Source organism: Argopecten irradians, chromosome 11 (genome assembly GCF_041381155.1).
Source record: "Argopecten irradians isolate NY chromosome 11, Ai_NY, whole genome shotgun sequence".
Taxonomy (NCBI): Eukaryota; Metazoa; Mollusca; class Bivalvia; order Pectinida; family Pectinidae; genus Argopecten; species Argopecten irradians.
In genome coordinates, this window is record NC_091144.1 from 20397712 (window position 1) to 20424373 (window position 26662).

Below are 26662 nucleotides of genomic sequence, written 5' to 3' on the forward strand. Positions count from 1 at the left end.
TGTTGAAGACGGATCGGGCATAATTGTCGGTAATAGATTTACAATTAACGGACGATGATTGGGCGAGATCTTGGTACCTTAAACACTATACCTGTTATATATATATGTTATTGTACATGTATTAGTAAAACTTTTATGATTGGATGAAGATCCTGATATGTTAAATATTGATTGTTATTTGGAAAGTTCAACAAGTTATATATTATGATTGGATGATATTCAACAGGGTTATATTTTTAATTGTTTAAATAAGTCATAAAATGTTATGGTATATTTAAGGTGTGTGTATCTTTAAAGTAGTAGAGATTTGTATGGAGTGTGCGCCTTTAATGGTCTTGAATAAAGGTATGAGAGGAATGTGAGTAGGTATGTCAGGTGACTTGAGACAGACATGACCATTGGACAGTTTAAACTTATGTTGCATGCTTCTTCTAAATGTCTACCTCTTCTATTCTGGCGCCTGAGCCATATGCACCACATTTATTCCTGCAGAGTATATTCAGGATAATTAAGAAGATCTGTAATTGTACCAGGTATCCACATTAAGAGGCAATAATCGCCCATTTTGGAAACCTCCGCACGATGTGTGGGTTTTTTTTAAAATCAGAATAAAGAAAAAACAAAGGAAATGACGCTTTTGTGGTTCATGATGCTTAAACCCAATCGACCCCTGTAACAAATGGCGCCCAACGTGGATTTGTGAATACTGGTTCAGATCTACAGATGTCAGGATCTACGCGCATATGTGCATTAGAGAGACTTCCGTTTCCGGTTTCAACCGAGGCAACAGAGAGTGGTTGGCATGAGAAGAATATCGACTGAGCAGTCAACACTTATTTGAATTCTTTATTTACCTGCTAAGACAGTTGTCTTCTTATTTTTCTATGGACACACGTGTGCTATGCCGTCCTTGACCTTTCATCGTACGTGTCTAGCCGGAAGTGACTTTGTTTACTGTATGTGAGAAAGAGCTCGTCGTCGATCATCCTTCTGCATTGACATTATAGAAGTTTATTTATTCAGATTAAAATCATTTATTTCTGATATTATCAATAATTATTTAATAGAATACTCATTTGTAATTTGCCATTCATTTATTTGAATTGTTTATCCATTACTTGTTTACTTCTCGGTGTTTATAACATGTAATAATTGTCAATTACCAGGTTACTTGCTTACCAACATTTATATTTTTTCTGATACATGTTTTTTTGTCATTTGCTGTGATTCATTTGGTTTCTGATATTATTTTTTCATCTACAATTTTTGTATAGAATTATTATTTTTTTAACATGTAATAGTGTAAAGACATTTTTTGGTTGGGGGGGATTTCTATTGTTTCTGACAGGTGTTATTGTACACTATATATATATATATATTTTTATTAGATCTTAGCTTCATTTGCTATTGGAATAACTTATTTGTGTATTCCTACAGTTCTCGTATATTGATCATGTAGAACCAGATCATATATTTTTTTTTTGCACAGTTTCTTTGGCATTCTTATATTCTATTGCAGTACTAACATATGCGGTACTAACACAGACATAGACTTATTATTTTTTTTTTCTTGACTTTTTGTGACAATTTGTTCAGTGCGTGTGTGATTGTGTCAATTAATTATTGCATATTATTCACTATCCATATATATTAACATTTTGTCGTTGAATTTTTCTTATTCAGAATTTATCATTCTTCGGTTGGATACTAAGGGGAGATAATTTTCTTAATTTCAATGAGGGGAGGTAACTTTATTATTTTCTTTTTCAGATTTATAAAACTTGTTTCTTTTTCAGTTATTGTTCGTTTCATTTTCAGATATATTTTTGACATTGTCATTTATTCTTGTGATTATTGACCAAGAAAATTTGTCCTTTATATTTCAGATTCAACTTTGTGTTGTTGTTTTTGTTTGTTTTCCAGTACATTATATCTTTATTATTTTTTTTCTTCCCAAGGTTTATATGGTAAGTATATAGTGCTTGTGTTTATTCTATTCATCATGTCTGAGGCTGAGAAGTTACAACAGTATTTTGATTCAATGGATGTAAAACCAAACTTGGAGTCATAGGAAGCTTTTGACAAGTGGTTGTTGGACTATGCAAAGCAAGGAGCGATACCGAAAGTAGCAGGAGCTCAAGGTGGTGCTACTGAGAGACATGATGCACTTGAGAACCCAGGTGTTTCTCATGATCAGCGGTATGTTACCCATCAGCGTCCTAGGATATCCCCATTCCATGGAGGTTCAGATAAGAAGGACACGGTGACATATGAGCAGTGGATTTATGAAGTACAGTGTCTCATGGATAACCATTCATACTCTAGTAAAGAGATCACTTTTGCGGTTCGACAGTCTTTGAAGGGTGATGCAGCAGGTGTGGCTCGCCGACTTGGTTCTGATGCAGGATTACTCCGATTATTGGAAAAAATGGAAAGTGTTTATGGAGTGGTGGAGTCGAGCGAATCCCTGTTGGAGAAGTTTTATAGCGCTACTCAGCGTGAAGATGAAGATGTTTCCTCATGGGGATGTAGACTTGAGGAATTATTGGATAAAGCCAATCAGAAAGGAGAGATAGTTTCAGGAGATTCTATGGAGATGCTACGTTCAAAGTTTTAGAGTGGACTTAGACAACAATTGAGAGATGTTTCGGGACATAAGTTTGACTCCATTGGTGACTTTGATGCTCTTAGGGTGGTACTTAGACGCATTGAGTATGACCATATGGATATTAAACCGAAGAAGTCAGCTACATCCAAGATGGCTAAAACAGATTCTTCCAAGATGGCTAACACAGCTTTTACATCATCGACTAAAGAATCTGATCAGATGAAGGAACTACAGGCTATGGTTTGTCAGCTTGCAACAGATTTTAAGAAGTTCCAGCGAGGTGGGCATACACAACAGAGATACACTAAGAAGACTGGTAGAGGGAATTACTACAATCCCAAGTATGATTCTCATTCATCTGAGGATAACAAAAAGCGACAGGACATGCATGTGAGGAATGAGCAGCATCAGCCTCCTGTGTGCTGGAGATGTGGTCAGATTGGACATTTGAAGGTTGGATGTCGTGTTATTCCTAATCATTCAAGGAAAGCTTTAAACGGGAAGCAGTCTTCGGAGAAGGGTCACCTGTATGCTGGAGGAAGGAACAAAGATCCAATTGTAACTCTGCTCAGTTAGTAGGGGAATGTTATGAAATAAGCATCAACATACCTGGAGAGGATGCTATGGCATTATTGGACACTGGTTCAACAGTATCGACTGTGAGCGAGTCTTTTTATTACACACATTTATCTCATGTTGAGATTGCACCGCTCGCAGAAATTTTGGAGATCGAATGCGCTGGTGGAACATCAATACCATACCTTTGGTGTATAGAAGTTGAGTTGCTTGGACTTCCTGGATTTCAAGAACGCCCTCATCGGAGTATATTTTTAGTTATACCGGATAGTAAGTATAACAGAGCCGTTCCTTTGTTGTTAGGTACCAATATACTTACTGATGCCCTTAATGGATGTAGACGTAATCATGGGGGAAGATTTCTACAGGATACGAAGATGGAGGCACCATGGTACTTAACCTTCCGCTGTCTCATGTTACGTTCCAGGGAACTTCGACGTAAAGATTTTTGCCTTGGTAAGGTGAAGTTAGCAGAGAAAGGTAATATCACTATCGCCTCCAATACTGAAGTGACTGTTAGAGGTATTATTGACAAGCCAGTGAACTACATACCTACCTGTGCACTTATACAGTCTGTTAAATCAGATGTTATACAGGATTTGGATATTTCACCAGGACTTATACACTATGACTACAGAGACCTGGATTACTATACCTTCTAAGGCTGTTATTGCAGAATTACATCCTGTTTCCGTGGAAGGATCGTTAGAAGATTACCATCCTCCGGAGAAGGAATATGATTCCGTAGTTTGATTAATCTGGACATAGTTAAGTATGTGGATGATCTCAAGGAGAGACTTCGATCTGCTTATAAGGATGCTACCAGAAGTGCTGACAAAGCTAGGGAGAGACAGAAGGGCAACTATGACCGACGAGTGCGCGGCTCTAGCGTGGTATGTGGGGACAGAGTGCTAGTGACGAAGTTGGTTCATGAGGGAAAGCATAAGTTGGACAATAAATAGGAAGAAGATGTATTCGTTGTAATTGCCCAGGAGAACCAAGAGGTACCCGTGTTTACCATCCAAGAAACCAACCAAGCCGGAAACAGGAACTGGACGTACTCGTAAACTCCATCGTAACTTATTGCTGCTAGTTGGGAATTTATTCTCTGCTGTTGAGGAAGCTGAGGAGTTGGAGTTTGGCAGATTGTGCTAGAAGATAATGATGGTCCAGCAGTTGGCCTGGAGAGCATTTCATCCAGTGCTAAGGATACCAGGGAAGCTGTTGAAGACACAGTAGTTTCTTCGGACATAGGTGACGGCCATTTGTTTGGAGAGGCTGGGGATGATGATGGTGCTGATGACGATCAGGACTCCACAGCGGAGGAACACCAGAGTCAGCCTGAGACGGTCTCCATCTCTTCGGAGGGGGAGGGATCGGCATCGGTTAATGCCGGATTAGGGAGACCGGAAGTTAAGCCTGTGCCTGTTCCAAGGAAAACAAGAAGAGAGCGGTGTCGACCGTCCTGGCAGACCTCGGGGGAATTCGCCATGCGTCAGTCTCCGGTTGTACCGGATTGGATAGCGCGAGCCAAATACCTACAGGATCTGACCAGTGAAGGTAAACTGGACAGGATGCCAGATAGGGTTCTGGATTCGTTACTGGTCGTTGTAAGTGGTTCAGTTTAGATTTTTTTTATTTTATTCAACTTTTATCCTACGCTGTATATGTTTTGTGTTTCTTTTAGCAGGTGATACTAAAGCCTCTGGACAACAGTGAGACGGAGGTCATTCATCTTTGAGGGGGAGTGTGTAACAGGGTTATATTTTGTAATTGTTTAAATAAGTCATAAAATGTTATGTTATATTTAAGGTGTGTGTATCTTTAAAGTAGTAGAGATTTGTATGGAGTGTGCGCCTTTAATGGTCTTGAATAAAGGTATGAGAGGAATGTGAGTAGGTATGTCAGGTGACTTGAGACAGACATGACCATTGGACAGTTTAAACTTATGTTGCATGCTTTTAATCTTCTTCTAAATTTCTACCACTTCTATTCTGGCGCCTGAGCCAGATGCACCACACTTATTCCTGCAGAGTATATTCAGGATAATTAAGAAGATCTGTAATTGTACCAGGTATCCACATTACGGGTTAAGAGGCAATAATCGCCCATTTTGGAAACCTCCGCACGATGTGTGGGTTTTTTTTAACCAGAATAAAGAAAAAACAAAGGAAATGACGCTTGTGTGGTTCATGATGCTTAAACCCAATCGACCCCTGTAACATATTAGTAAAACTTTTATGATTGGATGAAGATTCTGATATGTTAAATATTGATTGTTATTTGGAAAGTTCAACATGTTATATATTATGATTGGATGATATTCAACCTTTTTAATTATTGTGTATGTACATATATTGGGTTTGAATTGTATGATTGGATAGGATCATGGTACTAAGTATGTTAGATATTGCATGTATGTATTCGGGTTAACGAGAATAAATGAGATCTTGGTAGAGATTGCGCTAGACATGGATGTTTAATGGCAATGTTTAATTGTGAATGTATCGTATAGGATGGCTTGTGGATTTAGTAGAATAAAAGGATGAATTATAGTTACTTTGGTGTTGATTATAATCTTTCATGGCATCAAGTCACACCTGCGAACAGATTTTCAAACAAATTTATTGATGTGTACATCATACATAAGTTATACATTACAAGCAAGGGTCTGGGGGATATAATTGGTGTTGGGAGGAAGGTTTAGGTGAGGATGATGCACTTAGAAGTGATCGATTACTGGTAATCGTGTTGAAGAAGACTACACGGCTAGACTATATCCCAAATCATATACCAGGAACTTATACCTTGAATGTGATACACTGGGGATAAGGTAATAACCTCAGTGTATTACGTGACTGGAGAAATGACGTCACTAATCCTTTTCTATCAAGCTGGTTATGACGGCTTGGATGGAATGTAACGTGGAATAGTATGGACCTGTGATTGTTTATTATATAAAACAAACGACTGGGAATTTTATAGGTACAGATTAGAACCATTAAATTTCCCATACTCCCCACCCTTAGGTGTATCGTTATTCTAAGTATTGTTTCTGAAAAGCTACACGGCTAGACTATATCCCAAAACAAGTAGCAGAAACTTATATCTGGAATGTGATACACTGGGGTTAAGGTAATGTCATATTTTTGCATAAACCATTCGTGTAATATAACCCAGGTCAGTTTTCATTGGTTGTGTCGGAAATGAAATCCTTTGTGACATCATGACAGTTAAAACATGGCTATGATGTCATCTTTTGTTGTCCCCAGTTCTTTATTTAGACTATTGCTCAAGTACTTGTTCTGTCTGTAGATTAGGACACCTTTCACTGTACATTAGTTTACCTGTAGCTGTAGATTAGTTTCAGTTCCAGGTAAACTAATGTACAATGAAAGGTAGAGAGTGACACTACATGCAGCATTGTAAAATTGGACAGAGAAATAACAAATAAATGTAATCAAATTCAACATGTATATGTGATAGAAAACTTCAAAAATACATATTGTTACATATTTTCTGTTTTATAAATTGATTCGTGGATATCGGCATAAATCCAATCACATCAACCACAATGCATGAAATTACTCCTTGTCTTGAAAATCAAGACTCTTTAGTATTTCGACAGCACAGGCATCCCTACAATGATGTTTTAATTTAAAATAGAAATGTGTACTTTCCTTCTTTGATAATTGAATGAATGCTTTCGGTATATTTCCCAATAATTTCACTGTTAATTGCTTCATTTCTTGAATACATACATATAGCACATAAATCCACATTTCCAGAATTGAATAATTTCGGTATAATTCGTTATCCAAGAATCACACAAAGCCTAATGAACAAATTTGAAATTTTAAGCTTTCTTTTCATCACTTTGCCGTTTTCACTGAATTTCAATGTAGTTTCCTTTAGAATCCACTAAATCTTGATGTTATGTTTTAGGACCAATCATTTTCTTCATTTCATAACGTAGAGCGGTATATTCAAAATTAATTCGTTTCCATGGTAATCCTCCATATGTTGTGAATTTTCGACAAGTGATATCCAAGTGAATGGTCTGCCTCTGACGTAAAAAGCAGCTAAATTAACATATCACAAAATAAACTCTCTTATTGGAAATTTTATAATCATTTTAGATAGTTTGACTTCGTAAAGATCTGATCTGCACTGTCTGCCATATTGCCTCTTGTACTGCTAGCGCTCCACTCAGAATGAAGAGAAATCAAACTCACAAAAAATTCTCTGGTAATAACATTGGTATGGAATTTCATGAAAAATTCACGCAATGCATGCACGACCAGAGTAGACATACATTATGTATTACAACAGTTACTGTGCTGACATGTTCAGTGTCAAAGATGGTTGAAGGCTTTACCTTTAGCTGTAGATTAGTTACACAATGTGTGCCATGTTTTAAGTAAGATAAACAATTCAAACTGTATATTAGTCAAGATAATGAACAATGCTTGGCCCTTTGGGCCTCGCATTGTCCATTATCTTGACTAATCTACAGTTTGAGGTGTTTCTCCTATACAAAAATCACGTGAAGAAATATTGCCTGTGTTGATATAGGTTATGCAATAAAATGTTAACTGTTATTAAGTATAATTATGGTATGCTCACCTGGATTCCGTTTTATCTGATGGTTTGTAGGAAGGTGTAGCAGGTACGTAACTATAACAACATGTCTTATATGAGTGAGAATTGTATCTGTATGTATATCCTGTCTTTATTGTACAACACCGATCTGGACAGAACTTCGCGGAATAGTAACTATCGAAATAAGTATAAAACTGATGACGATCGTTAACCCCTATAGAATAACGTCCATAGACACTGTTAAAGTGAGTTTGATAGAAGAGCCCGACACATCGCTCGTAACCCGAACTCTGACCTGAAACAGAAAGAAAACACTCTACTACGATATGAACTTATATTGTGCTCTTGCTTATCATGGTTGAATATTTGTTTGAAAATATTGTTTTTTCATAACCATTTTCTCTTTTTGTAGAATAATTTTTGACGGGGTATAGTCAACCCGTACCCATTCCAACTCGTACCCACCAACCCGTACCCAAAATTGGCGAGGTCGTACCCAAAATATTTGGCGAGCTCGTACCCATGATTGGCTAACCCGTACCTATCAAGTTTCTGTGAAAGGCCCCCTGAGAGGATGATATTTTAATTAAGTCAACATATATATTTCGTTTTTCGATGTAACGATACAAAAACATTTGTTAGTACAACACAGTTGAGTTGACGTCTACTGGCGTGCTCCCGTGGCTGTCCCTTTGATCAATCAGTCAGGTATAAATTGACAGGCACGCGAAGCGTATGGCTCCTCCCCCGTTAAATATCATTGGCTGACGTGCTCTCACCACACATGTCAGTCAATATATTACAGATGATTGACAAGGCGGCGTTCCTCATTGGTTTCTGAACCGACCTGTGACCAAGTTATTTGGAATTTCTTTGACATGTTTGTATTTTGTATGATTTAATTTTTAAATCATGGTTCACATGAAAATCTACGACTATAATTTGTGTTAGACTAAAGATAGATACGGCATACAATATATGCTACTTCCAGGTACTGACGGCCGCGTTGTCTGAAAAGCTAGATACATGTACGAAAAAGAAATTTTCCGTTGTAATTCATAGAATAATTGGAGAAAGTTATCATTTTTATCTTTTTACTATTGTAATTCACACATATATACGTACAGGCATGTGCCCAGTTTCAAGTTCTATTTACAGTGCATGACCTGTGTCGGATAGTACCAAAGAATAAATGTTAATTTATTAAATGTTCTTAGAAGTTGAAATAATTTTCAATTTTATTCCTTATGCCATCTGTATCCAATTATTGTGATGTTGTGTGTCATTATTTGGTTTTGTATTGATGTACAGTAGCAGAATACACTTTATACCATCTTCATCGTCTTGTGCAGAGTTTGGTAGTATCGGAATGAATAATTAAAAACACAATTTAGGCTATACTGAGCCATATATTACGATATGTTTTTCATGCATTGACAAATTTTCTATTTCAGTATTGTAATTTTCTCTAAATGAGCCATTATCTCAATAGGAATACAATTTGTTCAAAGAAAATTTCAGTTTATTTCTGGTGATGGTATCATCTTACTGTTACAATCTTCCTCAAGAAATGCCACCACACCTTTCTTAGGTTTGGTACCAACGCAGTTCCTCTTTCGTGCAAGTTCATATGAAATCGATTGTGTTCTATTTTTGTTTGACTGTAGACGCGTCCTCGAAATCATAAGAGCGGGTGTAGAATACTTCAATAATCTGTATTTTTCAGTATTTAACCGGAAATCATTCTAGAAATCACTTGTTTTGACTTTTTTTTCGGTATGGAACAACAAACCATGATAACGACATATTTAGATATTTTATGGGAATATGAGCATACATTTTCTAACGTAACTTACTTGTAGATTATGTACAGTAGAACGAATAATCATACCCTGCCTCCACTCTGTTCCCGGCAGGACGACGACCATCTGTCAGAAATCTTCCGTCCGTCGTTCAGAGCTACGTCATTTTTTTAATTAAACATTTAAGTAAAATGTTATTAACAGAATTTGATAGCACATCTTACTGGGACAGTATACCGTCATACGTCATTTACAATGGAATTCTTTACCGTCACGCATTCAATTTTGTGTACATTTTATATTTTTTTTTGGTGTCTATATTGCATTTATTTATTTTAAACGTGCCTATATACGAACTGTGATAGCTAAAATATCCTAGAATTTAAAAAAAAAATACCAGATGCAGAGAAGGCTGGGGCAAAATGCGGGAAGGAAATCTTTGATATAGCTCTATTGAGAGAATGGTCCAAATACATTTGTAATCTTCAAATATGTTTGTGAAATCTTTCTCTTTTATTAATTTTTTATATGCATTTTAAGAAAATTTGACCAATTGGTTTTTACTTCATAATTATTTTGAATAATAATAAGCTACGGGAAAATACACAAGAGGGGGGAAATGTAAAATTACCAATTAAAAATGGATAAATCTTGGCTGGAATCTCTTGCGTACCGTTTTATGATCACTGACTAGAAGCATCTGATCGAACACAATATATTAAGTTTTATATAAATCACAAATAAATACATGAAGTTTAACTTTTATGATGGGTACGAGTTCGCCAAATTCCATGGGTACGGGTTCGCCAAACTTGGGTACGGGTTCGCCATGCTTGGGTACGAGTTCGCCAAATGTGGGTACGAGTTTGTTTGGGTACGAGTTTGAATGGGTACGGGATCGCCATAATTCCACTTTAAGCCACAATTTGTAATATTACGGATAAATTATATTCTTAGAAACTACTTAATGTTTGGGGGATTTTCTAAAAGGTAGTGTTACAAAATTTTGGAGTTTTGTAAGATTAAATAAAGGAATAAGACATACAACAGAACAGACTTTGTTCATATACACTTTCATACTTGTACAATGCTAAACATTATTATTTTAATTAGCCATGGTAAGAGTTTCATCAAATCAGCCCACTTTAAATGGAAGTTTTGCAGTCATATTTTTATCTTGATTTCTTGTGATTACTGACACTACCTCGACAGAGGCGTCTAATCTCTGTCCTGAACAAGGTAGGCCTGTACAGTAAAAACCATTATGCTCTAGTTGACAGGCACTGATGCCTCATAGTATTGTCTCCTGATTGGATTCTATCCTGTGATAATACCATGAGGCAATAGTGGACTGTAAACGCCAAAATTTACATTTTTATATTTAGCGCCAAGTTTATCTGACGTCATAGCAGAATATACAAAAACGAGGCAAAGATGGAAGAATTTGCAACAGCAACTTTCAAAGTGATTAAATTCACTGTACTAATCTTGGTGATCATACTCTAAATTGTGTAAGTTTAATAATAGCTGATAATCTCATTTGTAGGGTTATTTCGAGTTATGTCAAAATATGTAAATAAGATACTGTGGCTGGTTTTTTGTTCGCTACGCCGTGTTGTTTATATGCGGTCATGGCTGCGGCCATGCTTGTGTTAATGTTTTGATTAAAAGTTTTTCTCGTGCCATTGTGCCACAGTTCGCGGACATATATTGACATTCTTCAACATATTAATGCAGTTCTTGTATGTTTAAGATTATCTTGTATCAATTTCTATCATGATACATAAATAGGTTGTACATAAACTTTGAATCTATGTAATCAGTAATTTGCATTCCGGAATTTCCGTATACTGTATTTGAGTTGTTGTGCATTGTCGATTCAATAATTCATGTTTGTCTCGGTAAATGTTAAATATATACATTAATTCTAGCTAGTCATTACTACCATAATTTTCCTGGTAGAGTTTGCTAGAACTTTGAAAACTTTTCTGACCAATTTTTCTCTCCAATGGAGACTACTCTTTATTTAGTGCAATATGGTACGAGTAATTTCCCTATAATTGTTCACAAGCAGTTTGATGGTGGAATTACCTATGTAAACAATGCATTTTTCCATATGTTGTACTTTGCTGAGTTTTTAAGTAGTTACTAATTGATACAATGCTGTTTACATAATTGATTATAATTTTACTGTAAATGAAAACATGTGTTTGCTAGATAGCAGAAAATTACTGTTATATTCAGTATTACGATGTTTTATTCTAGTCCAGTCATAAATTTGTACTAATGATTGTTTACTTGTATTTTTCAGTAAATCGTATCATCTACACACAGAAAACTTGTTCCTTTGTCTGTCTCCGGGATACGCATTTGACATTTAATATTTTTGTACTTGAACGACACCCACAGTACATGGACAGTAAACTGGGCAATGATAGATACACACTGTAGAGGTTCCCCAACAAGTGACTGTTGTTAACATGTTTATCAAACACGAGTTAGTTGATTTTTGAAATCTTGATAAGACACGAGCTTTTGTGTTGTTTAATACTTTGAACAAGCAACTACCTGTTATACAGTAAATAAAATTCTACATGAAAGCAAAAGTGCTATGAAAAGATGAAATTCAGTCGAAATCAAGAGTTGACCCATCAGAGACGCCGTTGATGTTTACACACTCCAGTGTGTAAACATATATGATAATCAACTGCTATAGAATTTAACACATGGTTTTCCCATTGTGAAACATGCATATTTATGGGATGAAAATAAGTTTACATTTACTTAGCAGTATCACATGAACTAACGAAACCAGATGATGTCTAACAAATAATAAACGACGTCCAATGCGATACCTTATTCCTACTATAAATATAATTTTTCCATTCTATATATTTGGGTAATTGAAGAAGAGTAATAGGCTAATGATTGGACTCAGACAATTCAAACGTTTAATATTTTATTTGCATATCGATTAGTATATCCAATCTGATGATTGAATTACTATACATAGGATATTAAGACATACTTTTATGTAAGATACGTAATTTTTACTTACCTATCCATGTAATAAGTAGAATGCTCCACTGATACAGGTAGGTGTAAGTAATCATGGCGGCACCAATAAGGAAGATATAACTATATAGGTAGGTTATATATATAGCCTAAATGTCTCGAATTGATTCCAGGTCTTTCTTTTGTCTTTTCTTCGGTGCTATGAAATTTAAAAGGCAAGGACTAAACAAAGAAACAGGTTCGCGATTATTTGAATAAAGAAATAATGCAAAATTTACGACGCTATTGTAAATGACCTTGAAGTGCAGGTGGTTACACAATGTCATCCATACACTGTACATGCAGAGCTTTGACTGAATACACATCCCTTTAAATATTTGTAATATTAACAAACCACAATAATTATTTGTATGTACATTGTTTACATGTCAATACAATGTATTTGAAGAAATAAATTTGAATATAAGCACATGATAGTTCAATATCGTGTAATGGTATTCGCCCTAATTTTGTTCATAACAACAATTCTGTAAACAGGTGACAAGCCTTTGTTTTTTGCATTTTCCACTGCAGTATAACTTCTCTGATTAGGAACGAAAGTTGATCGAAAAATGAAAATTTAACGAAAAATACAAAGTAAGAGAAAAAAATCACTTTGAACTTGATTTCTCCTCGTAAACCCATTGCTTTACAAAGACCTTTACTATATATAGATCGATACTATTTACGATCTTAACAAGCATGACGTTAGAAAGAAAGAAACGATATTACAACGATTTATCTAGCAGCGGTATAGCAAATTGGTGTTTCATTATTGTGATGACTGTTTAAAGTTATAGGTGCCAATTGTGTTATACATGTAACTGGGTGATCTGTTTTCTTCAGTAAGCTTTTAAAAACCATTATGTTTGATGAATTAAGCTTGGAAAATCATTCAAAGGTATGGGGGAACATGTACCATACTTTATAAGCATTAATTACAGTTCATAATTTCTACTTTGTGAAAAGATATTGTTTTGTTTTTTTTAATGTTTTATGCATATTTAGATGAAACCACATCTGCAGAAGTCACTGAACAATCACCAATAACACTGTAAAAATTTAAAATGAAATTTTAGACCATATCTTGACTTCATGGTCTGCCAATATATACTGATGTCATTGTTATGTAGACGTAAATATAATGATTTTGGACAGTACAGCCACATGTCATTGATTTGTGTATGCAAAGGTAAAACCTATGCAAATATTTAAATTCTCAGAATGTTGGTAACTTTTAGTGATAAGTTATATATAAAAAGCTTGTTAGTTTAAACTTTCTTTATTTCTATATGTTAACCTGGTCAATTTCTCTAGTTCATGAGTTATATCTCCCAAAAATTATATCTCCATACTACATTATGGGCCTTATAAATGAGAAATAAAATGTTTGTAGAGTGTTCCTATCGAGTTTAGATTTTAAAGATCGCAGAAGGTTTAGTGTTGGAGAGACCTTAATTATATAATTGACATGATCTTCCCAACTCTCATTAGCTTAAAAATAGACATTGTTAATTGGTACTTGGTTCATATGAAGAATGGGGTGATTTGGGCGGTCTCGTTTCCTACTTATTAAAACAGTTTCGGATTTATTTGGATTGAAAGTAACAAGCCATTGCCTTGCCCGAGTGTTAATTTTCCCCAGATCTGATTCTAATGTGGCATGTGTTGTTAAAAGATTTTCTACAACCATATACAAAGAAGTGTCGTCGGCAAAAAGTTTTATAATGGAATCAATATTAGAAACAATATCGTTAATATACACTTAGAAAAGCAAAGGACCTAAAATCGAACCCTGAGGTACTCAAGCATTATTAGATACCCAGTTTGAACTACCGTTGCTAATTTACTTTTTTTTCCTGTCCATTAGATAATTTTCAAATAAAAATATCCTGCCAATATAAAATTACTGAGTTAATTTGAGACCCGAAATTTGGTCCTTTTCTTGCTGCATATTTTGCTGAATATCTTTCCATTATGCATAATAAGATATTGAGTACAATTTGTGTCATCAAAATAAAGTTAATATCTAGAGAGTATTTTCTAAACAATTTTAATATCTTTAAACTGTAACGGTGTTACTTGCCCAGTTACAGAAATTAACTAAGCATTGGTTGTCATATTTTTGTCATGTATTGGTGTGTGACATACATGTACATGTGTACATTGGGCATCGATTGCTCTAGCATATCAAATAGTGCGCGTAAACACTATAATCTCGTGTTTTATTGTTAAGGTGAGGTTAATGTGATGTTTTCATAGCATGTCTTTTGGGGTTTTGTTTAAACAATGAAAGCGACGTAACAGAACAGAAGTAAAATCGCGATTTCCACTTGATTCCTCTGTATCTCTATCATTATACAGGATGATATAAATACACAATGCTGGAAATATCTACAAAAATATGACAAACTAAACAACCCGAATATTAATTATTCAACATTGATTGTTTCTTTTTTAATTCCATCGGGATATGTATGTATTCAAAGTTGTTATATATACCAACGAACTAATTTGACTAGGTGTTTATTGAAGTACTATGACAGAGAACCTGTAAGATGCCTCCCTTAAATGCAGAACGTCCAAAGGGCCTTTGCCAATAAATACTGAAAATTCCAATGTTGCTCTCGTATAATAGAGTTCTCTTTTTATCTAAATCATTTCTTTCCTGGACGACCAAATCGCGTTTCATGTTGTGTAACATTACAGTAATGTTTTCACCTCCCCTTTTGGACGTTTAAGACAGAAGCTCATTAAATTCAGACGGCCGCTATAGGACAATTGTAATGCAGTATATACACTATACTTAGCTATACATGCCAACACCACAAAAATCGCCAAATACGCGAGGGTTTTACTGATCATGGTGTCACAAGGTGAAATGTTAGACGATTTAATCTGGATGGGTTGTGGTCACGACAGTCAAGGTAAACAATGGCTCGGCGGTGTCTGTACTGAGGCGTATATTGTATATTGATTACGTGACCTTGTGATGACGTATCTGATACAGTCTATTGTCATTAGACTTATTCTTTATAGCATAATAAAATTAACACTTAATCTATTCTAAAAATAAAGAAGATAAATCTCTATGAATCAGAAAACACGGAATTTATATGCATGTGATGGAAGCAAGCCACGATAAACAAAAACGTTTGTTTTTTTTGAGACCACCTTATAAGAACTACTATACATGTTGTGTTTTGTAGACTAATTTTCACAGAGCAAGATATACTCCACAGAGGGAGTACTGCATGAAACAAATTAAATAACTGTATAATAATTACATAAAGTCAAAAAGGGATGATTTATTGAGTAAACGACTATTGTTGTAAGGCAATACCAAAGAAGAAAACGCAGCCAGTGTGGCGGGTAGATTAAAACATTACTACTGCAAAATGATAAAATGATATGAAGCACGGTTTGGTCGTCAAAGTCGATTCGCAATTCATTTCACACCTACAAACATGTTTAAATGACATGTTTTAACAATGACATAAATACTACAATGTGTACTACTTACAAAGGACTGCAACTGCATGTGTACATTGTTTGGTCTAGACCTACATATTTAATTTAAAGGCGTGTAATACTTTGGCGAAGACTGGAATTCAGAGTACCCAAGGAAAACCACCGACTTACGACAGTACCTGGTAATTGCATCATATCGATTTCAAACTTTAACAAAAGATGCATTATATGTAATAGTTAAATGTCCGGACCTCTTAAACACTTGGCGGTGACAAATCACCCTCATTCCGTCATCTCTGATCTTAGCGTTCGAATCCAATCTGTGGTAGTTTTCAGGTACTGGTCGTAGGTCGGCCATTTTTTCTCCGTGAACTCCATTATTCATAAACCTACTAAACACCAAACGTCTTTTAAACATACGGCCATGGTAGTACTAAAGATTAAGTAATATAATTTACAATCCAATACTATGGTGACCAGGAACAGCTGACCTTACATTAAATAATTGGATATAAATTCTAAGATTGTAATATAATCATCAGTTTTTAATTTGATCTATTTGAATTAAATACTTATTTTGCACATTTTATTAAGATGTCACAATAAACCATATTATCAAATTGATGATTTGCAACTTATATTCTTATTAATGCATTTTGAAATGATCTCAATTTATTATACAAACTTACCTCAATTTCTAGTTGCTTTATTTCTTGGCACATAAGACATAAAGGATATTCAAGATAGCAGGACAACCAACCATAGTTCTCTGACGATGCGGTTCAGACAAAAAAAGTGTAACATTTCAGATAACTTGCTAGTTTTATGGTTTTATCTATATCTCTTGTAATGTAGAATTTAGAAATCCGAAGATCAGGGTATCTATATTGCTACATGTAAAATTGTTTTCTTTTTATTTTAAAAGTAATTGAAAGCTATCTCACAAGTCCTGACAAACAAATGGGCAGGCATCTGTGGATGAATTATAGTCACTTGATCTAGAGGACTAATATGAACAAATACATGTTCAATGTATATATAAAAATCTTAACAATTAAAATGTATTGTACATAATTTTATTTACTGATTATAGTTGAAAGGAACATTTGTATTAATACTGTTTAACGTTCTGTTTATGATCTTCTAGGTCCATATTGGTAAAGTTTACTTTCAAGAGCACTCAAATCAACATTCTTCAGTCTTCGCGATGCTAATTATATGTTTATGTATACATACACTTGTATACAGGTCTAATGGATGAACTTTTTGTATTCATGTCACTATGCATTAATGGTGCCTGAAAAAAGAGACAACAAATTTTATATCTGTTGAATATAACAAAACTTGAAATTATCAATTTCAAATATATATAAATGAATAAATGTACATGTAGGTTCATTCTACAGGTTTTATTCATTTCATAAATTGTGAATACGTCACTGATTCAAAAAAGTTAAATCAATTATTTAGTTCCAACAAAACTTCAGAATAATTATAAATGATACATGGCTGCAGTTGCAGTACATTTCACCTCTTTGAAATCTGTCATATACATTGTACATGTACACATGAACCAGGTACAGTTGTAATAAATATACAAACACTATTTATTAATTATGACGAGAAATAATACTGTATGTGTCCTCCAAAATATATCTAAAGAACAAGCTAAAACCTACATACATGTATGTGTATACCAGAGCATATACAATATAATTTTACCAACTAACCTAAATCTTACATACAATAATGTATGTGTAAACTAGAACATATAGAGAACAATAATTTACAAATTAAAAATCTATAAATGTACACATCAGAACTGTCTGAATTGACCGGTAGGCGGTAGTGTAATATTATAGATTAATTGAAACAAGTCTTAGCTTGATAATTCACTAGCGGTTACATTCTAACTGTACATGCTACAGGGAATTACAATGTACCCTTAAAGAGGCCCCACGAAAGAACCGCTATCTACGCCAGGTTTACGTTTTACACGATTGGGGAACAGGTATGAAATATGTGACAATATGTGACCACTCATTCTTGAAATAATAATGCTAGGAACTAATTACATAATGATTAAAATACGAAGACTCACTCACTATCAGCTGATCAGGGGAGTACCGGGTACGTACATGTACATGTATACATGTGCAGTAGCGGTCAAGAACTGAGTGCTCGTTTGAACTGTTCTCTTCAATATAACAAGATGTATTAATACTCTCAATGCGTTTACCGAGTCATATGTTGGGATTGTCGCTGCTCCATCGCCTTTCCTTTCGCGTTTTAGGGTAGTAAGTTGGTTGTTTTGGCGAAAACCTTGTTTACTACGGAGAGCTGGTGGTTGTTGCGCATGCGTTAAGAGTAAACTGCACTGATAGCCGGTCGGGAAGATGCAATAGGGATTCCTATAATATATATTAATTTCTTCGCATAAAGAGCGATTTTGATAGGAAATTTTGCTTTTCTATTTCATAAGAAATTATACTGGATATTTTAACACAATTTTTACCGACTTAAAACTATGTTTGTCCGACTATTCGCTTTAATCATAATGTTCATCCATCTCACACACAGTTCCGTTTAACTGGTGTACATTGCACAGACACGTGCCAGGAATCTCTCGGTTTCCCGCCATTTTTGTCGCCATGTTTGATAACGTGAACATCAGTATTGTCACCTTGAATTTCTTTCATTCGTGTTTCACTAGCTTCGTCAGCTCTACATCTGTCTATAGTCTTCTGAAGGGTTAGATCTTTGTCTCTTACTAGTCGTGCCCTCACTGAATCACTACGAATCCCGCACACTATTCTTTCCCTAATTTAGAATGGGCGAGAGGAGTTTTACGATGCATTTTGATGATTTTGCGAGCGCCGAAGATGCGAGATTTTGAGGTTTGGTGGGTCAGGGGTCTCTCTCGGGAATAATAATACGATTCAGAATGGCTGAGATGAGTTTAGCATGTACATGTATTTTGATGAATTTGCAAGCGCCGAAAGCGCGAGATTTTGGATGTTAGGGGGCCCCGTGGTCTCCCCTGGGAAAAATTACGATTTAGAATGGCGTAGATGAGTTTTACTATGTATTTTGTTGATTTTAAAGCGTTCATAACAACGTAATATTTCAATTTAAAGTTACCTGCATTTAGAAATTAAAATTGTGAATGTCGTCATTCCATCATGCAACCTTGCTCGATCTGAAAATCCCGGCTTCACACCATCGGCACATTGTTGTGTAACTCAAAATAATAATGATTTATTTGTCTTGCTAAGACAAATAAACAAATTAATCTTTTCAGATACTTTTTTTTAAATAGCAGAATCACTTGACTGACATTTTTAGTCTAGTTCGTGTGTATTTAATTTTCATTATTAAAGGTTTGAACATTACGTGCTTGAACGTTTTAGGAAACGCGCCACGCAGTGGAAACTTTAAGAACGAAAAAGAACGAAAAATGTTTTTTTTTTCCTTTCAAATGCATATTTTTAGAACATTTCAGTCGACGAAAATGGGAGGGGGTTTGACCCCTCTTCATCCGTCCTGGGGAGGGGGACAATTGTCTCCCTGACATCCCCCCCCGCTTCCTACGCCCCTGGAATATACGTCTTTCCGAATACGTATCGAATCGGCCTGATATCCACTGTTATCGACCATGTCATATTTTTGCTTAAACCATTAGTGTAATGATATTATAATTTATAATTGCACTTTTCATTGGTTGTGTCGGACAGAAAATCCATAGTGACATTATGACAGATACAATAAAGTCTCGTCATGATTTTTTGGACAGTGGCTGAGTGTGTGAAATGAATATTTACTATTATTAAGTATATTATTTATTATACTCACCTGGATTCAGTTTTATCCGATGGTTTGTAGGAAGGAAGGTGTAACAGGTACGTAACTATAACAACACGTCTTATACGAGTATGTTGCGAGTCTGTAAATGTAAACGTACACGCTAAAATCACGCCCTTTCGTTAATGTACAACACCGATCTGGACAGTATTTCGCGGAATAGTAACCAGTGAAATAACTATAATACCAATGACGATTGCTGGTCCCTATAGAATAACGTCCATTGTAGCTGTCGAAGTAAGTTTGATAGAATCGCCCGAAACATCGCTCATAGCCAAAACTCTGACCTGAAACAGAAAGAAAACACTGTGTTACGATATGAACTGATATTATTCTTGCTTATTATGGTTGAATATCTATTTGGGTTTTTTTTTCTTTACCATTTTCTCTTTTGTAGAGTAACTTCTGACAACATCTCTAAAGTAACTTGTAACCGCATTTCTTTTTTTTTTGTTGATAAAAGATTATCATATATCTGCATACTCATTCAAAATTATCTTGAGTTAAATGTGTCATATTAATCATACTCGTTTGTGACAGTACTGCCACAAATCATTATCATTACATCTTCAGTATTGTCAAATGAGTGCATAAGATCAGAACATGAAGCCAAGATGTAGTCTACAATATTATCATTCACATTTTTTTACTGTTATTGGTTATTGTAAAGTGATGTATCACATCTAAAGACACATGAAACATTAAAAACAAGATTTTTACATTGCATAAATTATGTGTTGTAAACTAATGTCTTAAGATAGCATATATGTTTTTTTCTGTTCATGTGAATGATTTTCTGAGCTTAAGTCATCAAACCGGTGGTTTTCAATCATATTACTGAAGAAAAAATAACATTTTTTTCGCCCAGTTACGGCACATATACAACATTGGGGTATAAGAAAATGTTTTTCAAACGTTTTTCACACAATTTGCAAACAATCATTTTTCACATTCTGATAACATTTAAAATATGAGATTACTTGATAAAATAAGATACGTGTTGATGCACAATTTCATTGATATTACAGTAACCGGTATCCTTATCAAATTTTGTATTTTTATTCTTTTTTTTATCATATATTCATACGCGTTTTTCTTGTTTTTTTTTGTAAAAAAATATGTACATTTTAATATTCGTAGTAAATTATTATGAGGAAGTTCGTACCGAAGCTGTCCTTATTTGGTTTAGACCCGTCAGGTGTAGATGTTGGTTCGATTCTTTTCCTCTCTACCCACATGACTCTGGCCACCACTAGTGAACATATGGTCAGCACAGTAAACATAGTCCCTCCTATAGCACATCCAATTATCAGTCCCTTTCTGTCAGATAAAAAGATAAAATAACCAGTTATCCATCGTAGCTCACGATCTACTGTCATTTATACGCCAGATGACTGAACGCATTGAATGGTCTTAATTTCTGTCTTACAATTACAATGCTTGGGTTTTCGCTCGGTATTTCGCACGTATTTTATTTTTAACTGGAGTTTATGCGAAGAAACCGTTTAAAAACTTTTGCTTATTATTACGACTTTGTGTTATGTGTATTGCGATTGGATATAAAATTAAGTGATAAATTACTTACCCCCCCCCCCACCCAACCTTCATCAACTCCCGTTAACTCAAAGGATAGCATCTCGAAGCAAGTCAGTTTGGGATATTTCTTTTTGAAGCGAAAAATTCTGAGATAATCCTCCTGATATCCACTGTTATAGACCATTAAATATATTTGTATATATTGTACCATTAGTGTAATATAACCTAGGGCAGTTTTCATTGGTTGTATCGGACAGAAAATCCATTGTGACGTCATGACAGAGACAATAAAGTGTCGTCATGAATTTTTGTTGACAGTGGCCGAGTATATGAATATAGATCCATTCATTCATTAAATATATTATGGTTATACTTATAAATATTAGGTATAATAACTGTTATATTCACCTGGATTCAGTTTTATCCGAAGGTTTGTAGGAATGTGTAGCAGGTACGTAACTATAACAACAGGTCCTGTACGAGAAAGAATACGTAGCTGTTGGTATATCCTTCCTTTATTGTACAACACCGATCTGGACAGTACTTCGCGGAATAGTAACTAGTGAAATAATTGTAATATCGATGACGAAAGTTGATATCCAGGTGATACCGTCCATATATGCTATCGAAGTAAGTTTGATAGAAATTTCCGACACATCGCTCAAAGCCCGAACTCTTACCTGAAACAGAAAGGAAAATACTTGTATTATGATATGAACTGATATTTTACCTACTTATTATGGTTGAATATACATATTTGGAAACATTGTTTTTTATAACCATTTTCTCTTTTGTAGATTAATTTCTGCCAGCATATCTAAAGTAACTTGTGACCTCAATTCTTGTTTTAATAGTAGATACACTTTATTTCATGTCAGCACTAATACTTTATGTCACATTTTGTAATATAACGGATAAACCATGCTCTTACTACGTAATGTTTGAGGGATTTTACGAAAGGTAAAATAGTTTAGAAAAAAATTTGTATTATAAATAAACATATGGGACCTGCAACAAAACAAACTTTGTTCATACACACTTTCATGCTTGTTGAGTGCTTATGATTAATATCTTAATCAGCCATGGTAAGAGAACCATCAAATCAGCACATTTCAATGGAAGTTTTGCAGTCATATTTTATCTTGATTTCTTGTGATTACTGACACTAATCGACAGAGGCGTCTGATCTCTGTCCTACAGAAGGTAGGCCTATACAGTATACTATTATGGTCCAGTCGAGGCACTGATGCCACATATTATTTATTTGTGATGGGATTCTATTCTTTGACAATACCATGAAGCAAGAGTGTCTAGTAAACTTTGCCATGATAGATAAATATAGCACTTATCATTGTTAACTAACGAAACCGAATGATGTCTAACAAACAATAAGTGACGTCCAAAGCGTGACCATTATGACGTCACTATTGTCCGTCAACGTATCCTATACTATACACATGTCTGTTCCATGCTATAGATTTAGATATGGACAAGTTAACAGACTAATGATTGAACTCAGACAAACCAAACGATTAATATCTAATTCACATATCGATTAGATATATTCAATCTGATGATCAAATTAATATACCTAAAATTTTGAAACATACTTTTATATAAGACACGTAATTTCATTTACTTACCTATCCATGTAATAAGTAGAATGCTCCACAGACACAGGTAGGTGTTACAAATCATGGCGGCACTAAACAAAGGAAATATGTTCGCTATTATTTAAATAAAGCAATAATGCAAATGTTACTACGCTATTGTAAATGACCTTGAGGTGCAGGTATTTACACAATGTCACTCATACACTGTACATGCAGAACTTATTTGTGATATTAACAAAACCACAATAGATATGTGTATGCCCATTGTATATATATATATATATAAATACAATGTATATGAAGAAATTAATGTGAATATAAGTACGTGATAGTCAATAGCATGTAAGGGTGTTCGCCCTCTTTTATTGATAACAGTTTTTCTAGTCGTGTTGCTAGCTTTCCCTGTTACATTATTTCTAATGCAGAATTAGTTTCCTGATTCGGAACGATGGTTGATCGAAAAATGAAAAATGCACGAAAAATACAACAAAAAGTAAGAGAAGAAAAACCTCTGAACTTGATTTCTCCTCGTAAACCATTTGCTTTACAAAGACTTTTTATATACATCGATAATATTTACGATCTTAATAAGTATGGCGTTAAAATATAAATATTGCAACGATTTATAAAGCAACGGAATAGTCAAAGGGTCATTATTGTGAAGACTTTTTTTAAAGTTATACGACCGCAGCTCTCTGCGCCGCCTTCGAAGCTTTACTAACCATTACACGTGTGTGTGAGCATATGAGGTCCAATACATTTCAGTACCTTAGACTTTGAAATCGTGTCCCCCGGGCAGTACCAACAATTAAGATATACCTATGTCTGGGGACACAGTGACATCATACATAGGTAGGTTATATATAGCCCTATCGTGTCGAATTGATCTCAGGTGTTTTTTTTACAATGCCATAAAATTTAAAAGCCAAAGTCTAAGCGAAAAAAACATGAAATAGGTTCGCTATTATTTAAATAAACCAATAATTCAAATGCTACGACGCTATTGTAAGTGACCTTGAAGTGCAGGTAGTTACACAATGACACTCATACACTGTACATGCATAGCTTTTCTGACTACACATCCCTTTAAATATTTGTAATATTAACAAACCACAATAATTATTTGTATGTACATTGTATTTATGTCAATACAATGTATTAGAAGAAATGAATTTGAATATAAGCACAAGATAGGTCAATGTAAGTGTATTCGCACTAATTTTGTTCATAACAACAATTCTAGTCAGGTGATAAGTCTTTGTTTTTTGCATTATTTCCACTGCAATATGACTTCTCTAATTAGGAACGAACGTTGATCGAAAAATGAAAATTGAACGAAAAATACAACAAAAAGTCAATAGGTGGGTAATCTGTTTTCTTCGTTAAGCCTTTAAAAATGTCAAGGTTTGATTAATTAAGCTGGGTAATCAATCAAAGTCATCGGCGCGAACATGTACGATGCTTCATAAACTTAAGTTATAACACAGAATGTTTTCAGTGTGAAGAGTGTGTTTTTTATGGAGTGCGCATGCATAGATGAAAACAACATCTGCCAAAGTCACTTTACAATTCGCCAGTATATTGTTAGTAAATTCCGGATCCGCATTATCCGGAATTGGTTCCTTATATTACGCTCGCCTTGATGACGTCATTACAAGCTTTACAGTCTGCGTTTGTGTTGTGATTTATCTTCCAACGTTTAGCCTAATATTGGCGTGGTGGCAGCGAGATTCTTACTCACACCTTTTCATCAGCAAACGGATGAACTTTTGAACTGTAAGAGACATTTAATCACAGCGTATAAACATTATACCCGGGTCGCAAGCGTGGTGTGTAACAGTGTAAGTCAATTCGCCCAACAAAAATGGCGAACCAAAATAGAGCACCAAAACAGTTGTGTCTGAGTAAAGTGGAGACAATAAACTCTTTTGAAAATTGGAGGCAAAACCTGGTGTACACGTTGTCACTCGATGCTAATTTCGCCCAATTTCTTGTTGAAGGCGTGCAATGGGAGAAAAAGACCAGAGACACTCCTCATGGAGGTTTTGTTGACGACGATAATAATGTCCCCCAGGCACAGAGGAAAACATGTGCACAGAAAGTCAGTGCACTTGAAATGATGTTGGGTCAAATCGCGAACTTTTGTCCTATAATTTCACGCAGTACCATAGTGAAGAACTCAATTTCTCTCCCGTCAATCTGGCAGACAATTCGCTTGCACTTCGGATTTCAATCGACCGGGGCTCACTTTATCGTCAATAACACTCGAAGCTAATGAAAGGCCGGAAGACCTGTTTCAGAGAATAACGGCGTTTATTGAGGATAATTTACTTCGTCGCGACTTGGGAATCACTCATCACGGACAAGAAATCGCTGACGATGAAGAACTGTCTCCCACAATTGAAAACATGGCAGTCTTAACATGGCTTCGCCTAATAAACCCTGAACTTCCTCGTCTTGTTAAACAGCGGTACGGTACCGAATTGAGAACACGAACTCTTGCATCAATTAAGCCGGAAATATCGCAGGCTTTAGATTCATTGTTAGATGAAATAAGAGCTAGCGACGATGCCAAAGTGATGAGAGCAGCGATATCGAACACTCGATCTAAAGGTCTCGCGTTTCCGCCAAAGCCCACCCCGCGTCCACGCGCTACCGTTTCATCGAAATCGTGCCCCCTCTGTAAGGAAGCAGGCCGGCCAAGCACACACTTCCTCAGTAAATGTACATTTTTACCCTTTAATGATCGAAAATACCTCGCTAAAGCGCGATGTGTTATGAATTCGGATGCTGCACCCAGTGACGAAGAAGACTCCGATTCTTCCCATACCGCGCGTGTCGAAGTTAGTGTGAATAGGGTACAAATCCGCCAATCACCGTATCTCGACGCCTTTTATGGACATCACACAGTTCGTTTAACGATTGACAGCGGCGCGACAGGCAACATGATTCATTCGTCAATAACTGCTAAGTTAGGCGTACATGTAAACAAGTCATCACATGTCGTGAGTCAGGCTGACGGTATCTCCGCATTACACGTTATCGATGACAACGCGCTTCTCATTTCATCACAATGGTCATGATTTGTTTTTCGAAGGTCTTGTTGTGGACAATATCTCGACAGATGTTCTCGCGGGTATCCCGTTTATGGAGAAAAACGACATCTCTATCCGACCATCTCGACATGAAGTAGTCATAGGCGATAACTACGCGTACACGTATTGTTCCCAGCTACGAGGATCAAACCAACACATCGTACAGCGTGCACAAGTTCTTCGTGCTCCGGTCGCCACAACAACCACTGTATGGCTGGGCGAATTCCTTGAAGTGAAACTCCCTGACGATGTTGCGTCTTCTGATGAAACTTTCTCTATAGAGCCTCACCCCACGACTGATGAACCGTTTTCCTGGCCGCCACCGTCTCTTGTATCTAGCGTGGCAGGGACAATCAGAATACCCAACCTTACTACTGAACCTCAAACTGTTAAACGAAACGAGCACCTGTGCAAAATCCGATCGACATTTTGCCCCGAACCGCT

At 35.5% G+C, this 26662-nt stretch overlaps 2 protein-coding genes across 3 annotated transcripts in view; both read right to left on the reverse strand.

The window, feature by feature from the left end:
• LOC138334951 (uncharacterized) overlaps nt 1–23259 on the reverse strand; it is a 32325-nt gene extending 9066 nt beyond the window's left edge. Inside the window, exons 1-3 of one of the 2 annotated variants that reach the window (XR_011210210.1) lie at nt 23154–23259; nt 21919–22190; nt 21140–21294 (exon numbers count right to left, since the gene is read on the reverse strand). Coding sequence is in view for 1 of the 2 variants with exons in the window: in XM_069283827.1 (XP_069139928.1) it covers nt 7811–8081; nt 12647–12701 (326 nt within the window). In the remaining variant the exon portion in view is untranslated. Of the gene's footprint in view, nt 1–7810; nt 8082–12646; nt 12886–21139; nt 21295–21918; nt 22191–23153 lie in introns of those variants that run through there. The other variant, XM_069283827.1, reaches the window with a different exon arrangement.
• Nucleotides 1–26662, reverse strand: part of LOC138334952 (uncharacterized) — a 71863-nt gene that overhangs the window by 19422 nt on the left and 25779 nt on the right. The window lies entirely within an intron of this gene.